The following is a 15,680-nucleotide window of genomic DNA, read 5'->3' as shown; positions in this document are numbered from 1 at the left end:
ATGGCTGGCAGGCCCGCCCACCATGGCAACCGGGGCCAAAGCCAGGACGACGACGACCTGCTGGGCCTGGGCGACCCCAATGATGGGCCATACTATAGCAGCGGACAGCGCCCTCCCGTGACCGACGAGCGCATCCTCCACGACTACGACACTCACGGCCGCATCAGCACGTCGCACGATGACTTCGTGGGCACTCGAGGGATGCAATCTGCCTCCACGCTGCCTGGTGGACCAGGGTACAACCCCTCAGGCCTGGGCTCGCCGCCCACGTTAGGCCACCAGGGACGCAACCTATCGCAGACCTCAGGACTGAACAACTATCAGAGATATTCTGATGCAGACGACCGCTTCTCCGACACAGCTTCGGTCCCAGGAGGATACTATGCAGCCGGAGGTGGTATAGACGAAGATGCGATCCCCATACAACATGGACAGGGGAAACATCGAAATCGCAACAGCATCATGAGCTTGGGGGGAGGCATAATGGGTAGGGTTAAGAACACTTTGGGAATGGGGCCCGACTACAGTGAGATGGACCTGCCATTGACAGAACAAAGAGCGCGAGGAGATACCACGAGTACTGCTGGGCCACCTGGAGAGCGGACGACACCAGGATCCAAGTTCAAATTTGGCTTGCCTGGATTCACGAAGAAGGTCGATCCCTCGACTCTTGGACCGCGAATCATACATCTCAACAATCCGCCTGCAAATGCGGCAAACAAATGGGCTGACAATCACGTTTCGACGACGAAATACAACGCCGTGACCTTCCTTCCCAAGTTCTTGTTTGAGCAATTCAGCAAGTATGCGAACTTGTTCTTCTTGTTCACAGCCATTTTACAGCAGATCCCCAACATCAGTCCTACGAATCGCTACACCACAATCGTTCCCCTCGGCATAGTCTTATTAGTCTCCGCTATTAAAGAAGCGGTCGAAGACAACAGACGACGATCACAGGATAGAGAATTGAACAAAAGCCCCGCACGTGTATTGCGGGGCACGAGTTTCCAAGACGTTCGATGGATAGACGTCAAAGTTGGCGACATCATTCGAGTGGAGTCGGAAGAACCATTTCCTGCAGACATCGTACTCCTTGCGTCCTCGGAGCCCGAGGCTCTTTGCTACATTGAAACTGCAAACTTGGATGGCGAAACCAATCTCAAGATCAAACAAGGAATCCCGGAGACTGCTGGTCTGGTCTCCGCCTCAGAGCTTGCCAGGTTGGGCGGCCGTGTGCGCAGTGAGCAGCCGAACAGCAGTCTATACACATATGAAGCAACTTTGACGGTACAATCTGGAGGAGGCGAGAAAGAGTTGCCCCTTCAGCCTGATCAGCTGTTGCTTCGCGGCGCCACTCTCAGGAACACCCCATGGATCCAAGGTGTCGTCGTCTTCACTGGGCACGAAACGAAGTTGATGCGAAACGCAACAGCAACACCCATTAAGCGAACGAATGTCGAGCATCGCGTCAATTCGCAGATTCTCATGCTTGGCGGCGTGCTGATCATACTGTCCGTCATCTCCTCGGTCGGTGACATCGTGATCCGACAAACGATTGGCAAGAACCTGTGGTTCCTGTCATATGGCGACACCAACCCTGCGCAACAATTTTTCAGCGACATCTTCACATACTGGATTTTATACTCCAACTTGGTGCCTATCTCGCTTTTTGTGACTGTCGAAATCATCAAATACTACCAGGCTTTCTTGATCAGCAGTGATCTTGACATCTATTACCCCGTGAATGACACACCAGCAAACTGCAGGACGAGTTCTTTGGTAGAAGAGCTTGGGCAGGTTGAGTATATCTTCTCGGACAAGACTGGCACTTTGACTTGCAATATGATGGAATTCCGACAGGCCAGTATTGGAGGCTTTCAATACGCTGGAGACGTTCCTGAAGACCGAAGAGTCGTCGAAGGCGAAGAGGGCGGCAATGGGATTTATGACTTCAAGGCCCTGGAGCAGCACCGAAGAGGCGGTGAGCTGACCGAGAACATTCACCAATTTCTCAGCTTACTTGCTACCTGCCATACTGTGATTCCAGAAGTGAAGGGAGACAAGCCTGGCCAGATCAAGTACCAGGCCGCTTCACCCGACGAGGGCGCTCTGGTCGAGGGCGCGGTTGAGCTTGGCTACAAATTTGTAGCTCGAAAACCGAAAGTCGTGACGATCGAAGTTGGTGGCGAGCAATACGACTACGAACTACTCGCTGTCTGTGAGTTCAACTCGACGAGGAAACGAATGAGCTGTATCTATCGATGTCCAGATGGCAAGATTCGATGTTACACCAAAGGAGCCGATACCGTAATTCTTGAGCGCCTTGGCCAGCGGGATGAAATGGTCGAGCGAACCCTCCTCCACCTGGAAGAGTATGCCGCCGAGGGCCTGCGAACGCTGTGTCTGGCAATGCGTGAGATCCCAGAATCGGAGTTTCGCGAGTGGTGGGATGTGTTCAACACCGCTCAGACTACCGTCAGCGGCAATCGAGCCGAGGAGCTTGACAAGGCTGCAGAGATCATTGAGCACGATTTTACCTTACTTGGCGCGACCGCCATCGAGGACAAGCTGCAGGATGGCGTTCCAGACACCATCCACACGCTGCAAACTGCCGGCATCAAGGTGTGGGTTCTGACTGGCGACAGACAAGAGACGGCCATCAATATCGGCATGTCTTGCAAGCTCATCAGTGAAGATATGACCCTACTGATCATCAACGAGGAGAACGCGGCTGATACCAGAAATAACATACAGAAGAAGCTGGACGCCATCAATTCGCAACGTGCTGGAGGCGTTGAGCTGGAAACGCTTGCCTTGGTCATCGATGGCAAGTCGTTGACGTACGCGCTTGAGAAAGATCTCGAGAAGATGTTCCTCGATCTTGCCGTCATGTGCAAAGCCGTGATCTGCTGCCGTGTGTCACCACTGCAAAAAGCACTGGTTGTGAAGCTCGTCAAGCGTCACCTCAAGGCAATCCTTCTCGCCATTGGAGATGGTGCGAACGATGTCTCCATGATTCAAGCCGCGCACATCGGTATCGGTATCTCCGGCATGGAAGGTTTGCAGGCTGCGCGATCAGCAGACGTCTCGATCGCCCAGTTCCGTTTCCTTCGAAAGCTGCTTCTCGTACATGGCGCATGGTCGTATCAACGCATCAGCAAAGTCATCTTGTACTTCTACTACAAGAACACAGCACTGTTCATCACGCAATTCTGGTACTCGTTCCAGAACGCCTTCTCAGGTCAAGTCATCTACGAGTCCTGGACGCTGTCCTTCTTCAACGTCATCTTCACTGCTTTACCTCCCTTCGTTCTCGGCATTTTCGATCAGTTCGTCAATGCTCGACTGCTTGATCGGTATCCTCAGCTTTACCAGCTCACGCAGAAGGGAGTCTTCTTCCGAACACACAACTTCTGGTCTTGGGTCGGGAATGGGTTTTACCACTCGCTGATTCTCTACTTCGTCAGTCAAGCAATCTACTGGCGCGACGGAGTGCTCTCGGACGGCAAGATCGCAGGTCATTGGGTATGGGGAACTTCACTTTACACGGCTGGCTTGGTCACAGTCCTCGGCAAAGCCGCACTGATCACGAACATCTGGACCAAGTATACCGTCATCGCGATTCCCGGGTCCCTGGCCATTTGGTTCATCTTCCTCCCAGTCTACGCCACCGTCGCTCCAATGCTTGGCTTCTCGACAGAGTACAAGAACGTGTTGCCCGTCCTCTTGACAGATCCTGACTTCTGGTTAATGTCATTGGTCATCCTTCCAGCCCTCTGCTTGCTTCGAGACTTTGCTTGGAAGTATGCTAAGAGGATGTACTATCCCCAGGCATATCATCATGTGCAAGAAATTCAGAAATACAATATACAAGATTACCGGCCCAGGTACGTGCTTTCTGCTAACATTCATCTTCGAACATTGCTGACCAATCCTTTTTCAACAGGATGGAACAATTCCAGAAAGCTATTCGAAAAGTTCGCCAGGTTCAACGCATGCGCAAACAACGTGGGTATGCCTTCTCGCAAACCGACGAGTCGCAAGCGAGAGTACTGCAAGCGTATGATACCACGAGAGAACGTGGAAGATATGGTGAGATGACCAGCGGGAGAAAGTAAGCTGTGTCTTCTCTATTCGATGCATGCAGTGCTCAAGCATGAGACGCTGTTGGACGCATGGCGCAGGCGTTTGTGGCGATGTGTTGTATTCCACGGGAATGTTATCACTAGGCCACGGCTCAAGTGAGCACGCTTTAGTTCCGCAGAAGTCCAAAATTGCAAAGGACGGAAAAGGGCTGCATTTATTACTACCATCGCCACTTCGAGGTGCATGTTTCATGTATGTGTATACTGCGGCTGTAGGAAGGGGAACGTCATGGGAGGAAAGATCATGAATGATACCATTACTATCTCAATTTCTCTTCCTTTATCCAACATTCTCGAAATTAGGAGAACTCGGGCTTCTGGTCCGCGCCCTCAACTGGTTTGGTATAGCTCAAACGATCTTTGTTGTAGAACTCCACGGCAATCTTGTGGTCTGCAGCTCCACCATCAAGACCGCCAGACTTGATGCAAGTGACATCTGGCATGATCTCCAACTCAGTGTACAGCGAGGAGCCGCATGTAGAACAGAACCAATGCTTGTTGATCTTGCCCGATGCTCCAACGGCATCGTAGTCCTTTGGAGAGCCCTTGGTTACGTTGAAGTTACCGCGCGGGACGACGACGTTCGAGGTGTAGGCTTGAGATTCGTGTTAGTGGGTCAAGAATTTATCGAGGCTGCTTTCAAGAGCTTGGGTTGCATACCTGCACCTGTCCACTTCTGGCAATCTACACAATGGCACAATGCGGTCACTGCTGGTTCGCCTGTGTATTCGTAGTTGATGGCACCGCACATGCAGGATCCTTTGGCCATGGTTGCGAGGGAAGGGAGGTTATTCAAAATTCAATAGTTGAGTGTATGGTACAAATGTAGTGCGAGGTTCTCAATTTGAACAAATTTATACGTATGACAGATCTCAAGCGTTTGTGGACGAGGAATTGGCTTTTGATGAAGGACGAGACAATGTGAAAGAGCTGAACCTACTCTTGTATGCTGTTCGTGCGATCGCTCTAGATGGCGCCTGCTGGGACCTGACTTTGTCTTCCTGTACCCCTCAGCAAGGCGTCGCGGGCATGCACCATGGTTTGTCATGGCCAACGGGCGTCGCAGCGCGTAGGCGGAAAGGAATGTCCTCAATGGGACAGGTCAGCTTGTGGAGGAGGCAGCTCAAGTGGGTCCAGGCTTGACGATCTTGTTCGGGCAGGAGGAAGCCATGCTTGGGTCGTCCGCGGACATGAGAGGAGCCTTGTAGTTGACATGGCTCTTGAGATGGAAGAGAAAGGTATGAGATGAGACTAAAGATTGATATGCGCGGAGTTTCGGCCTGGAAGGTGCACTCCAGAAGCACGCAAGAATTGGCCAATCCGAAGGCTTGCGGAAGCAAGTCCGACCATCAGGGTGTTCTTCCACCGCTTTCCGGGCATGCATAAACTGACCTCACCCTCGTTCGCTCACAACTGCAGTCCTGCTGTCGCTTAATTGCGGAGACGCTCTCAAGACGACGCCCAAGAGTAATCTTGTCCCGATCTGCTCCAAGAAACGGACCCAAGTGAAGACCTGATGTGCCAAATGGATGCCTCAGCAATGCCAGCATCCATTTCTGTCACCACAAGGGAGCTTGGGATCTAGCTGTGAGAGTTGTCGCCATGATCTACAGATAGCATGGAGTGCCTTAGGTCAGTTGCGAGAATGTGTCGTCTCGTTCGTGAGGCAGCTCGGTGAGTCAACTGAATGCCCAAAGCAATCTTGTCCACTGCGAATAGAGCCAGAATGCGTGAAATGAAGCACGATGCCTCCATAAGATCGAAGAGGAAAGGGCACGAAGCCGCTTATGCATCCCTCAGACCAATTTCCTGGTTTGCTTCCATGCAGAGTGGATCTTTACCGAAGGTGAGCTTGGACAATAGTGCTCACTTGACTATCACCCAGGCCATGCTCCCAGCATGATTTGACCAGATTGCTTTGTCTTCTTCCACGCTGCCTTCAAAGCGCCACTCCTTACACCAGCTCGAACTCTAGCTCGAACACGGAAAATGCACAACAGAAAACGAGTCGTCGCCGACTCGAACGGCTCGCCAAGATTCACCCAAACCGGACCACTACAAGCAGCAAAGATGAAAAGCCGCACCAAAAGCGAAGCAATCCACAGCGAGAACAACTACAAAGCACAATGGTACGCTCCAGAATCTCAACACAGAGTGGATAGTGTCATCGACTCGAGCCAGCGCAACATTCAGCCTCCTTGCACGAAACACACAATTCGACACTGCTATTGCAAGAGCCCTAAGATCTTTCGAGAGCTCTCACAAGAAGACTGGAAGACACATGTGCGCCCAGTAATGAGTCCGCAGCGTCGCAATTTCGGTGAGCCGTACGACACTTTTCGGCAACCACTTGATCGATTCAAGGGAGGTTCTGTCTTCGAGGCGCGAGATAAGTCCAATCGATTCGAGATCAAGACTCCACCAGATCTGGACGACTTCTACGACTCTCTGCGAAGCCAGAGATACATGCGTTCTTGGGCTCCCGTTGAGTATGGAGAGAATGGCTGGGGGAAGGAGCCGCGATGCCCAGAGGATGCGGAGGATGGAGAAGGCACACAATGGGGCCAGGGCCAGGAGAACGAGGGGACAAAGTCAGCAATCCATTCAGGATATGAGGATATGGAAGTCGCTCCGAAAATCGTCGAGCCAGACAACACGGACGATCTTGCCATTGAATGGCTTCAAGGGCAGTTAATTGCCGAGAGACGGAGAAACGCTGCCCTTGAGAAGCGAGTGAGAACGTTGGAAGAAGAGTGCAGTGATCCTTATTGCTAGAGAGGTAATTACACAACAATCAATGTTGGTCGCTCTCTGGGTATCTCTCAATTACTAAAACGCCTGGAAAGGTCCATCAAACGGCGTGGAGCGACGCTGCGAACTGCGAGCGTGCTATGCCGGACCTCCTTTTCTCCAAAAATCAATGCATGCCAGAAAGTTCGGCGTGGTGCTACTCAATGGCTCAGAGTGCACTGCAAAACGCGAAACAAACCCCAAAACACTCGTTATCCTGCCCAACCCAACCCTTTTTTCTGATTTCCTGCTTTTTCTTCTCAATCCTAATGTCCCAACGTAACGCCTAGTGCTCCGAGCCCTGGCCAGAGCGCTTCAAGTCCTTGATCTCTTGCATCATTTGAAGCATCATGGCTTGTTGTTGCTGCATCACAGCCATGAGGTCGTTGTATCTCGTGTCGGTATTGGCCGCCGAAGGCGAGACAGGAGTGGTAGACTCCGATGCCTTCTTGGCTGGTGGTGTTGCAACCGGATTCGGAGATCCAGGCGGGAGAGTTGGAGAGTCCTCGCGTGGAACTTCCTGTGGCCGAGGCAGGTCTGGGATAGCTCCGAGCTGAGGCATGTTCGGCGTCAAGATGATGGTCGAACGCTCGCTCATTGGGACACTGTCGGTCGGCGAGATGGGACCTGTCTTGGTCTGGTTCTGATAGTACTCGTGCGCAAAAGAGGTGGAGATGCGCTTCGCCTTGGTGTCATCAACTCTGGCTGACTGCTTTCCAGCTCTGCTTGATTTGTTCTCCTCTTGCACGGCACTGCTGATCTTCCTGCTGCTATGCTTCTTCTCGCGATCCTTGATCTCCAGTGAGGCAAGACGCTGATGCAGGCGAGTGTTCTCATACTTCATCTCGGTCTGCAGGTCTTGGATGGCGGTATCTCGCTCAGTAATCATCTCAATCAAGTCGTCTAGATCGTGGAAATCGTCAGGATCCTCAGGAAGCGGCATGGAAGGAGCCTGTGGTTCTGAGGCAGTGGTCGCCACCTTCCACGGTGATTCGAACGCCGATACTTTGCGACGAGTGGTCGATTTGCGTGGATCTCCGGGAGTAGCTGGTGCTTCGTTCGACCAGCGCATGCCACCCACTGGTGGAGACTGACGGACGACCAGCTCATCACCAGTGCTTGCAGCAAGAGCCGGCTTGTTCTTGAAGATGTCTTCTTTGGGCTTTGGGCGACCGCTGGGAGTCCATGGTGGATCGTAAGGCGACAGCAAGGTCTCGCTGGACGCCTTTTCCTCAATCTGTGGTACAGTAGCTGCCAGGTGCGATTCCTTGCGTGAGCGTGGCTTCGGTGGCGAGAAGGTCGTCTGTGGCAGATAGATCTGTCCATCACTGTTGCGAAGCGGAGACGGTACTGCACTAAGATGATGTGCCATTGGTGAAGATGCGACAGTTTGTTGTCTGTGGAGCGTGCTGTGGGCCACTGCTTTTGAGCTGAATGCTGGTGGGGTAGTCTCATCGAAGGACTGAGGACGCTCCACTGGTATAGCGAATAGACCGTCCTTGGAGTCTTCAGATACATGGCGTGTAGAAGTGCTCGCTTTGCCTCCGAAACCTGCCTTCGGAGTCACGTTCAGGTTGGCCGTGCGCTGCTGGTCTTTGGTATTGAGCATCTTCTCGACCTCATCGAAAGCACGATCGGTGACGCCAGGCTGTGGTGAAGGAGACGGTGGTGGCTCCATGCTCATGAAGGATGCAATAGATGGGTCTTTCGCCAAGTCGGGATACACCATAGAAATGGTGCCCATGTCAGAATTGCTGCTCTGTGCAGTATGAGGTGACCCGCGCTGCCGCATCTGTTCGAGGCGGTCTACTTCTCTCGGAGTGCGCAGTGAGGACAGTAGGTGGCCGGACTGCTGAGAAGTGGACATTGTGGCCGCACGCTCTGGGAACAGCGCCGCGGACCTGCGGAAGTCGTCGGGAGAGTAGACGCTGGGGCTGTATGCAGCAGTGTAACTGCCGCGACGTGTTTCGTGAGGCATGCTGAAGCCCTCGATTCCTAGTCCACCAATACGCGAATTTGCATCGTCCAGCTCTGCTTGATCCATTGCTCCCGGCACGACCGAGGCACGTAGCGAGAACATGCTAGGCTGTGTGACGAGTTTTGCAGCTCCTCGACTGCTGTTGCTGCCGATGCGACTCGGACTCAGTCTGCCCGAGCTGGTGTATTCGCGTGGCTTGCTTGGTGTCTCGTATGCAAAAGCTGGTCGCTGTTGAGCCATGTTGCGGATCGGCGGCTCGTCGGGCGGCGTGTCCTTCGCGGGTGGAGTAGGTGGGACGGCGTTGTCGATGTACTTCAGACTCTGCGAACGACCCAGATTAGATGTGCGCTGAGCAGTGGACGACCTTGAAACATGACGGCTTTGTGCGGCACTAGGCTCAGGCGTGTCAAAATGGACACTTCGCGGTGTGCGATGACCGAGTGAAGTGGCGGCGCGGACTGGCTCTGGCTTTGGCAAGTCATTGGCATCTGAGCGTCTTCTGGCGAAGAAAGACTTGGTCTTGGATGGTGAGCGGCCGAGGCCACGAGCAGGTGGTGGTTGTCTGGGAGGCATGTGAGTACAATAGCGCAACAGTGTTGAGGTCCACTTACTGAAGCACTGCGCGCGCTTTTGGCGGCAAAGGCAAGTCAGGGGCCTGATCAGCATCACTCTTTTGCTTCTGCGCATGCGTGTGAGTGCGGCGAGCTGTCCACTTCGTCACACGTTCCAGGAATGTCGTCTTCTTTGGGCTCTTGTGACCCGGCGTGCGCGGCTCGGTTTGGACTTCATTCTGGGAGACGGTGCTGACTGCGGATGCAAACTCTTCGGCCGTCGACTTGGGCGTGTGCTTGATAACGGGGATGTGTGGCTGCTGACCGCCGTGCAGTTCGAGGTTGTCTCGAGTTTCGAGCCACTCGCGTTGAGTCGGCACGGGAGTGTGCTCTGGAGTGGTGCCCAGATCGATCTCAGGCGGGTTGAGCATGAACTGAGACAGTGTCGTCTGGGTGGACTCGCGGTGCATCTGCCCTGAAGTGGCGACCCGGTCGGTCTCGAGCGAGTTCTTCGGGAACTGCAACCTCATCGTCGGCGACTCTTCTGCGTGCGGCAGTCGCTCGGACGGATCGAGTTCTGGAAGCGGCTGGGTGGTGTCGAGAAGGTTGAAGCCCGGGCGGAAAGCTGGATGAATGACAGTGGGGGGTGTCATTTGGCGACGGGCAAATTCTTGTTGCGCGAACGCGTTGCCCGCGAGCTGGTACCGCTCTCGCTTGAGTTGCCGCTGTTCAGGTGTGGGTGTCTCTTCTGATGATCGTTCGGATGGCCGCTGTGCTGGGGCGCCTTCTGGCGGTTCCATCTCGGAGATGGTCGCGAGCGATGGTGATTTCGCGGAGTGAGAGCTCCGAGCGGATTTACGTCTGCCACTCATGTCAGCGACTGTTTTGGTGATTGGTGAAATCACCAAAACGAGCAAAGTACGACCTAGCAACACGTCAGTCAATCATTCGAGGCGGCGTGAAGGGGGTCGATTTGAACTTACTATATAAGTGGCATGTCGAGGAAGAAGAGAGCTGCGAGCGCGAAGGCGTTTACATACCTCCTCAAGTGAGCCTTCACTAGCGATCATTTTCACAACGCTCATGCAGTAATGTGAAGTGAAGTGCTGGGGCTGCAGCGCGACGGCCACAGTCAGGGCAAGAGCAGCGGCCGTCCTGCGCGCAGTACTTGATATGTTGCGCCTGGTGGCTGGGCGATATCGTTGGAGCTCCCGACACAAGTGAACATCACGGACAAGATTTCTACCAGTGGTGTCGGCTGCGCTCTTCTGGACAGCGAGCGCACAAGGTGCGGTGTCATTCAGCTTGCGGCTCGAGGTAGGAAGGTGCTGGACTCGTCGAGTGGGACCTAATGAAACGGCTGCGCCTGAACTATGCTTCACTTCACATTGTGGAAGGGAGGTGGCTGCCTGGTGGCAAACAGTCGACGTGCATGAAAACGAAAGCTAATCGCTGCATTTCCCACGAAGAACATCATCAGCCTCTACACGTCCAAGTTGCTCCCAGAACGGTTACTGACCTATGCAATCCAGGGGTCATTGTTCCGCAGCAATATCAGTAGTCAACCCAATGAGACAATTCAAAACCAGCACACACACTCTCTCTCACGCAACATCAAAGTGAAAAACTGAAGTTTCGAAAGAAGGCATATAACCTGGATTTGTGTGCCTTGTGTAGACCTGAAGAAAACAGTGCTCCATTTCAACTCCACGCGCCCAACTCTGGTATTGTCCGCAAAGAAGTTAAAAAAAGGTGTTGTCTATCTGAGACAACCCGCATGGTGTATTCACGTTGAAGGTACATGGCATTCGCATTCGCATCAGACTAGCCGCGAGGCTATAGCAATATGCAACCTTTACCCTTTCCTGTAAGCATGTTAGCACAATTTCAGGAACAAAAATGGTTAGTACCAGAGACGGCTCAATCTTACGCTTTGGCTTCTTCACTGCGGGCGGCTCTAGCGCTGCCACAATCGCCTCATCGAACACGTCCTTCAATTTGAATTGAGTGAGAGCTGAGCATTCGACGTACTTGACGGCGCCCAGGTCCTTAGCCATTCGCTCGCCGTCTTCTTTCCGCACGGGCTGCATCTTTTGCTTTGCAAGCTTCTCTCGGACTTGAGGATCGTCTCTCAAATCTGTTTGTGTACCGACGATTAAACAAGGCACTCCCGGGCAGTGATGGTGGACTTCAGGGAACCACTTTTCTCGGACGTTCTCAAATGAAGCGGGTGAGGTGACGGAGAAGCAGACCAAGAAGACGTCGGTCTGTGGGTATGAGAGCGGTCGTAAGCGGTCGTAATCTTCTTGTCCGGCAGTATCAAAGAGTCCAAGGGTATATGGTTCGTCTCCAATCCTACACAGCTGTCAATGCGGTTCAGGCGAGGAGGCGCTGCATACCACTTACATTACCGTCACCGCATAGTTGTCGAAAACTGTGGGCACATATTCAGACGGGAACTTGTTCGTCGTATAGCTTATGAGCAAGCATGTTTTGCCCACGGCACCGTCACCGACCACAACGCACCTAGTAAATAGCTGGTCAGCGAATGCTTCTACCCAATCCTGCAATGCCACAACTTGAGAGGTATCCTTCCACCATCTTTCAACAATCTCGCGTGGGCCACTGATGGTCCTGCGAGCCGCAACTTGCTCTTGATCGGCCTCACAAGCCTGTCGCGTTCACCGCAAAGTACTCGTCCGCGCCACGGAAGTGCGGCAGTCCACGAATCCATGAGGAATAGATATGGTTCTGAAAGGAAACGGGAATGGCATACTTTATCGTAGCAACCACCATTCTGACCTCCTGTGCACAAGTTCTGGACTTGCTGATTGCCTCTCGTGCCCTCTCTCACGTGTCTGTAGCCGTCTGTTTGTCGATTATGCCGCCTGACCTGGTCGACCTCCTTGGCTCAGCGGGTTCGGATTCCGTAGCACCTGATGTGGAGCGCGCGCCTGTCGCAGTGAAATGTTATGTTGCGGTCTGGGAGTACGTGGCCGAGCGAGGGGAAGCGAGGGGAGTTGGAAGTGAGAGTCGAGATTCGGTGCGAGAGTTGGGGCGGTCGCGGCAGCGCAGTATCGACGGTCGTACGTCTCCTCGGCTGGGGCCCGAGTATGTTCGATATGGTACGTGTCAAGCGTGACACAAAGCGCACAGCAGCAGGCGCTGTGGTGGCGCGAAACACGGTCGGTCGGTTGGCTTGACACGTGAAAGGGAAGAGAGCTGTCACAATGGCGGCGCAGAGCTCAGATCAGCGGTCGGTCGGCGCGAGAAGGAGAGGTGGGCGGCGGGCTGTCTGTGCTATAGCGAAGGAGGACTAGTCGCAGCGCGCTATTTCATCCACGAGACACGTCCAACACCAACAGTGTGTTCTTCAAGATACCAAGAGCATGTGTAGAGTAGGACGGAGTGCAATAGGCGATGTGCAGCGTGCGCGCTTAGCACAATACCAGCAGAGCCTGCTGCCCGCCCACCACGCTTTGACAGGTTTGGTGCATCTCCACACACGCCTAGAACAGGGCCGGGGCAGCAGAAAAGAGCGAACGTGAAACAATGATCTGTCGCACTTAGGTCGGAACATCACTGTGATAGGGTATCTAGAACACTTCGCTAGTGGTTTTGCGCCCATTCAGTCATCCCCTAATCGCCGAAGAACGCCTTTCCTTGCCTCTATGCTGTCCCGAGTGCCCAAAAAATGCCAAATGCTCGCTTGCAGTGCAACCAGTATGCAAGATGCAGCCAATTTCAACAGCATCGTCTACCGTGCTCCACATCCGATCACGCCTTCTAAGTCCCAACAAATGCATCGTCATCTATCTATCCGCGAAAATCTCATGATGATTTTCTTATGAGCCTGGTTCTTGAGTTCTGTGACTCCTCTGAGCCGTCGTCGTCGTCGTCTGCTTCCTCATACTCGCCGGATGTACGCATCAGCCTGGTCGTTGACGGTCCTGCGAACTCCTCGCCGCCATATTCGGTGCCGTCTTGTGTGGCGCCAATGACAACGCCCTTGACTCCCTGATCAATTTCATCGAGCTTGTAGTCGTGCATCATGAAGGCCAAAACGATGCACGGTAGCGCCACGAACACCGCAACAGTCAGTATCTTCGTCATCGTCTCCTGATAAGCAAGGTTGATCGCGTCTCGCGTTGGGCTGCCCATGGGCCAACCTCGTGATGCGAGCGTGATGTTTCCGTAAATCTCATCAGCCATGTCCTTGGTCTCCGGTGGCAGATAAAGTGCCAACTTCTTCGGAACATTCGACGTCCAGATGGCGCCGGATATCCCGCTCCCGACAGCTCCTCCGATTTCCAAGAAAGTCAAGAACAGCGCAGTTGCTGCAGCCACTTCCGAGTGACTGGCTGACGCCTGCACGCCAAGCTGTGCAGGTACGTGGGTCAGACTGCCACCCACACCAAGGAAGATCTGCGTACCAACGATCATGGCTGGTGTTGATTCTTCCGTCCTGTATCGGATCATCAAGGCCAAACCGATAGCATACAAGATGGTGCCCGCGACCATAAATTTCTTATAGGACTTGGTGTACTTGATGGAGATCGAAACGATTATGGCCGTTACGGTCGATGTGAATGTGAAGGTCTGTACAATTCGGCCAGCTTTGGCAAGAGGAAGATCCTGGACGACCAATAGGTATGACTGGAAATAAGGATAGACTGAGAGATAGAATGCCACTATGCGATGTCAGCGAGAACGATTCTTTTTTTTTTTTGACATGATGAGACTTACTGAAGTAGAAAAAGGACAGTCCAAGTCCACATAGGAGGGTGCGGTTTTTCCAAAACGATCGGGGAAAGAAAGCATGAGGAGCAAGCGTCTTGTTGCGCTCCCAGAAGGGAATAGCTATCAGGCATGCGGCACCGACCACGAGCATGGTGACCAAATTTGGATTGCTCCAGCCAGCCTTCGACGCGAGGGTCAAGGGAATCAATATGAGGGTGAAAGCGACGCAGATGAGGAACAGGCCAAAGAAGTCCATCTCGAACCAGAGCGTTTTGACGACCTCCCACGCAGACTCGCCTTGAAACGGTGATTCAGGTAAGATGCCTCGTAGGGCGGCTTTTCGCTGATTCACAATCAACGCGAGTGCGAGCGGCAAGAATGCCACTGGCAGGACAATCGTCCATATGCCGTAGCCCCATCGCCAGTTGAGATTCTTCAATACCGCTTCTGCGATTGCTGGACCCAACCAGACGTTGACTAAGAAAGGGATGTCTGGGATCGTGGAGCACAACGCTCGGTTGACCAGGTCACTCGTGTCGGCGATGAATACTTGAATCAAGATCTGGAGTCCAGTCTGTCCTGCTGAATAGAATATTTGTGCCGCTGCATATGTCACAACGGTGTCGGAAGCTGCTTGCTGGATGAAGCCTGCAATGTAGAAAAGAATGGATAGCGTGAATGCTTCGAACCGGCCGAAGACATCGGCGACTTTGGCCATAGGAGGTTTGACGACAGACAACACGACTCCCTGGATGACCAGCACCGTGGAGACCATCGAATGTGACTTGAAGGCGCTCGTTGCGTAGATGGTAAGGTTCGTGGTTGTTTGGCCCTCTAATGACGTCGCATACGCCAGCAGTGCCACGCCCAGGTAGGCCATGTACAGGCCTAGTTTGGACCATGTCGTCGAGATGGCCTCCAGGCGCTTGACACCAGCCTGTCCGGATTCGTGACTGCGTTCGGACATGATGGATCGTCTGTCGGCCTCGGACTGGGCGTGGATGTCGCTGTTCTGCTGCTCTCGCTTGTACGAGGGAGCGATGACGGAGGAGCTCGGAGTGTGAGCGGCCGAGGCAGCAGCCTGTTCCACGTCGTCGTCGCCACCACCATTAGTTGTTTGCGGTCCTGAGGAGGGGAGGAGGGTGCCGTAGTTGGGCATGGCTACGGTGCGAAGTATGCCTCCGCCCAGAAAGATCTTATCATTATCTGATGGGGGGCCGGACGATCTAATGAGACGCGCAAAAGAATTGGTGGAGCCGAATCGTGCTACTGCGGACCGACGACATATATGTAGAACCCTTGCACGTGTGCATGCCGCATCAAATGACAGCCCGCCGCAGGCCAGGTCAGGTCAGGTGCGACGGAGTCACACAAAATCGGGGCGCGCAGCGCGCAGAATAGGGATGTCTTGGGTGGCTCTCTGCACGCGCGCCAGGATTGGCCACGCCGCCCGCCTGCGATCCTTCTGCTTGTTGC

General features: G+C 53.6%; 6 protein-coding genes across 6 annotated transcripts; 2 read left to right on the top strand and 4 right to left on the bottom strand.

Annotated features, from left to right (window-relative positions):
- RHO25_009599 (uncharacterized protein) lies at positions 1–4,118 on the top strand (the record flags this gene model as incomplete). Its single annotated transcript, XM_023601127.2, has 2 exons — positions 1–3,887; positions 3,947–4,118. 2 exons carry the CDS (start codon positions 1–3, stop codon positions 4,116–4,118), a joined length of 4,059 nt encoding a protein of 1,352 aa, XP_023453541.1.
- Positions 4,119–4,444: 326 nt separating this feature from the next.
- Positions 4,445–4,914, bottom strand: RHO25_009598 (uncharacterized protein; the record flags this gene model as incomplete). Its single annotated transcript, XM_023601126.2, has 2 exons — positions 4,445–4,740; positions 4,806–4,914. 2 exons carry the CDS (start codon positions 4,912–4,914, stop codon positions 4,445–4,447), a joined length of 405 nt encoding a protein of 134 aa, XP_023453542.1.
- A 1,301-nt stretch (positions 4,915–6,215) lies between these two features.
- Positions 6,216–6,920, top strand: RHO25_009597 (uncharacterized protein; the record flags this gene model as incomplete). The annotated part of the gene is made up of 1 exon (XM_023601125.2): positions 6,216–6,920. The coding sequence occupies one exon, from the start codon at positions 6,216–6,218 to the stop codon at positions 6,918–6,920; it is 705 nt and encodes a 234-aa protein (XP_023453543.2).
- Positions 6,921–7,221: 301 nt separating this feature from the next.
- On the bottom strand, positions 7,222–10,336 carry RHO25_009596 (uncharacterized protein; the record flags this gene model as incomplete). The annotated part of the gene is made up of 2 exons (XM_023601124.1): positions 7,222–9,475; positions 9,525–10,336. 2 exons carry the CDS (start codon positions 10,334–10,336, stop codon positions 7,222–7,224), a joined length of 3,066 nt encoding a protein of 1,021 aa, XP_023453544.1.
- Positions 10,337–11,300: 964 nt separating this feature from the next.
- On the bottom strand, positions 11,301–12,260 carry CDC42 (Rho GTPase; the record flags this gene model as incomplete). The annotated part of the gene is made up of 4 exons (XM_023601123.2): positions 11,301–11,329; positions 11,395–11,819; positions 11,871–11,990; positions 12,241–12,260. The coding sequence occupies 4 exons, from the start codon at positions 12,258–12,260 to the stop codon at positions 11,301–11,303; spliced, it is 594 nt and encodes a 197-aa protein (XP_023453545.1).
- Positions 12,261–13,295: 1,035 nt separating this feature from the next.
- Positions 13,296–15,363, bottom strand: RHO25_009594 (uncharacterized protein; the record flags this gene model as incomplete). Its single annotated transcript, XM_023601122.2, has 2 exons — positions 13,296–14,155; positions 14,211–15,363. 2 exons carry the CDS (start codon positions 15,361–15,363, stop codon positions 13,296–13,298), a joined length of 2,013 nt encoding a protein of 670 aa, XP_023453745.1.
- Between the last annotated feature and the right edge of the window lie 317 nt (positions 15,364–15,680).

The sequence above is a fragment of the Cercospora beticola genome, chromosome 6 (genome assembly GCF_033473495.1).
Source record: "Cercospora beticola chromosome 6, complete sequence".
NCBI lineage: Eukaryota > Fungi > Ascomycota > Dothideomycetes > Mycosphaerellales > Mycosphaerellaceae > Cercospora > Cercospora beticola.
This window is presented reverse-complemented; position numbering and strand designations above follow the sequence as displayed.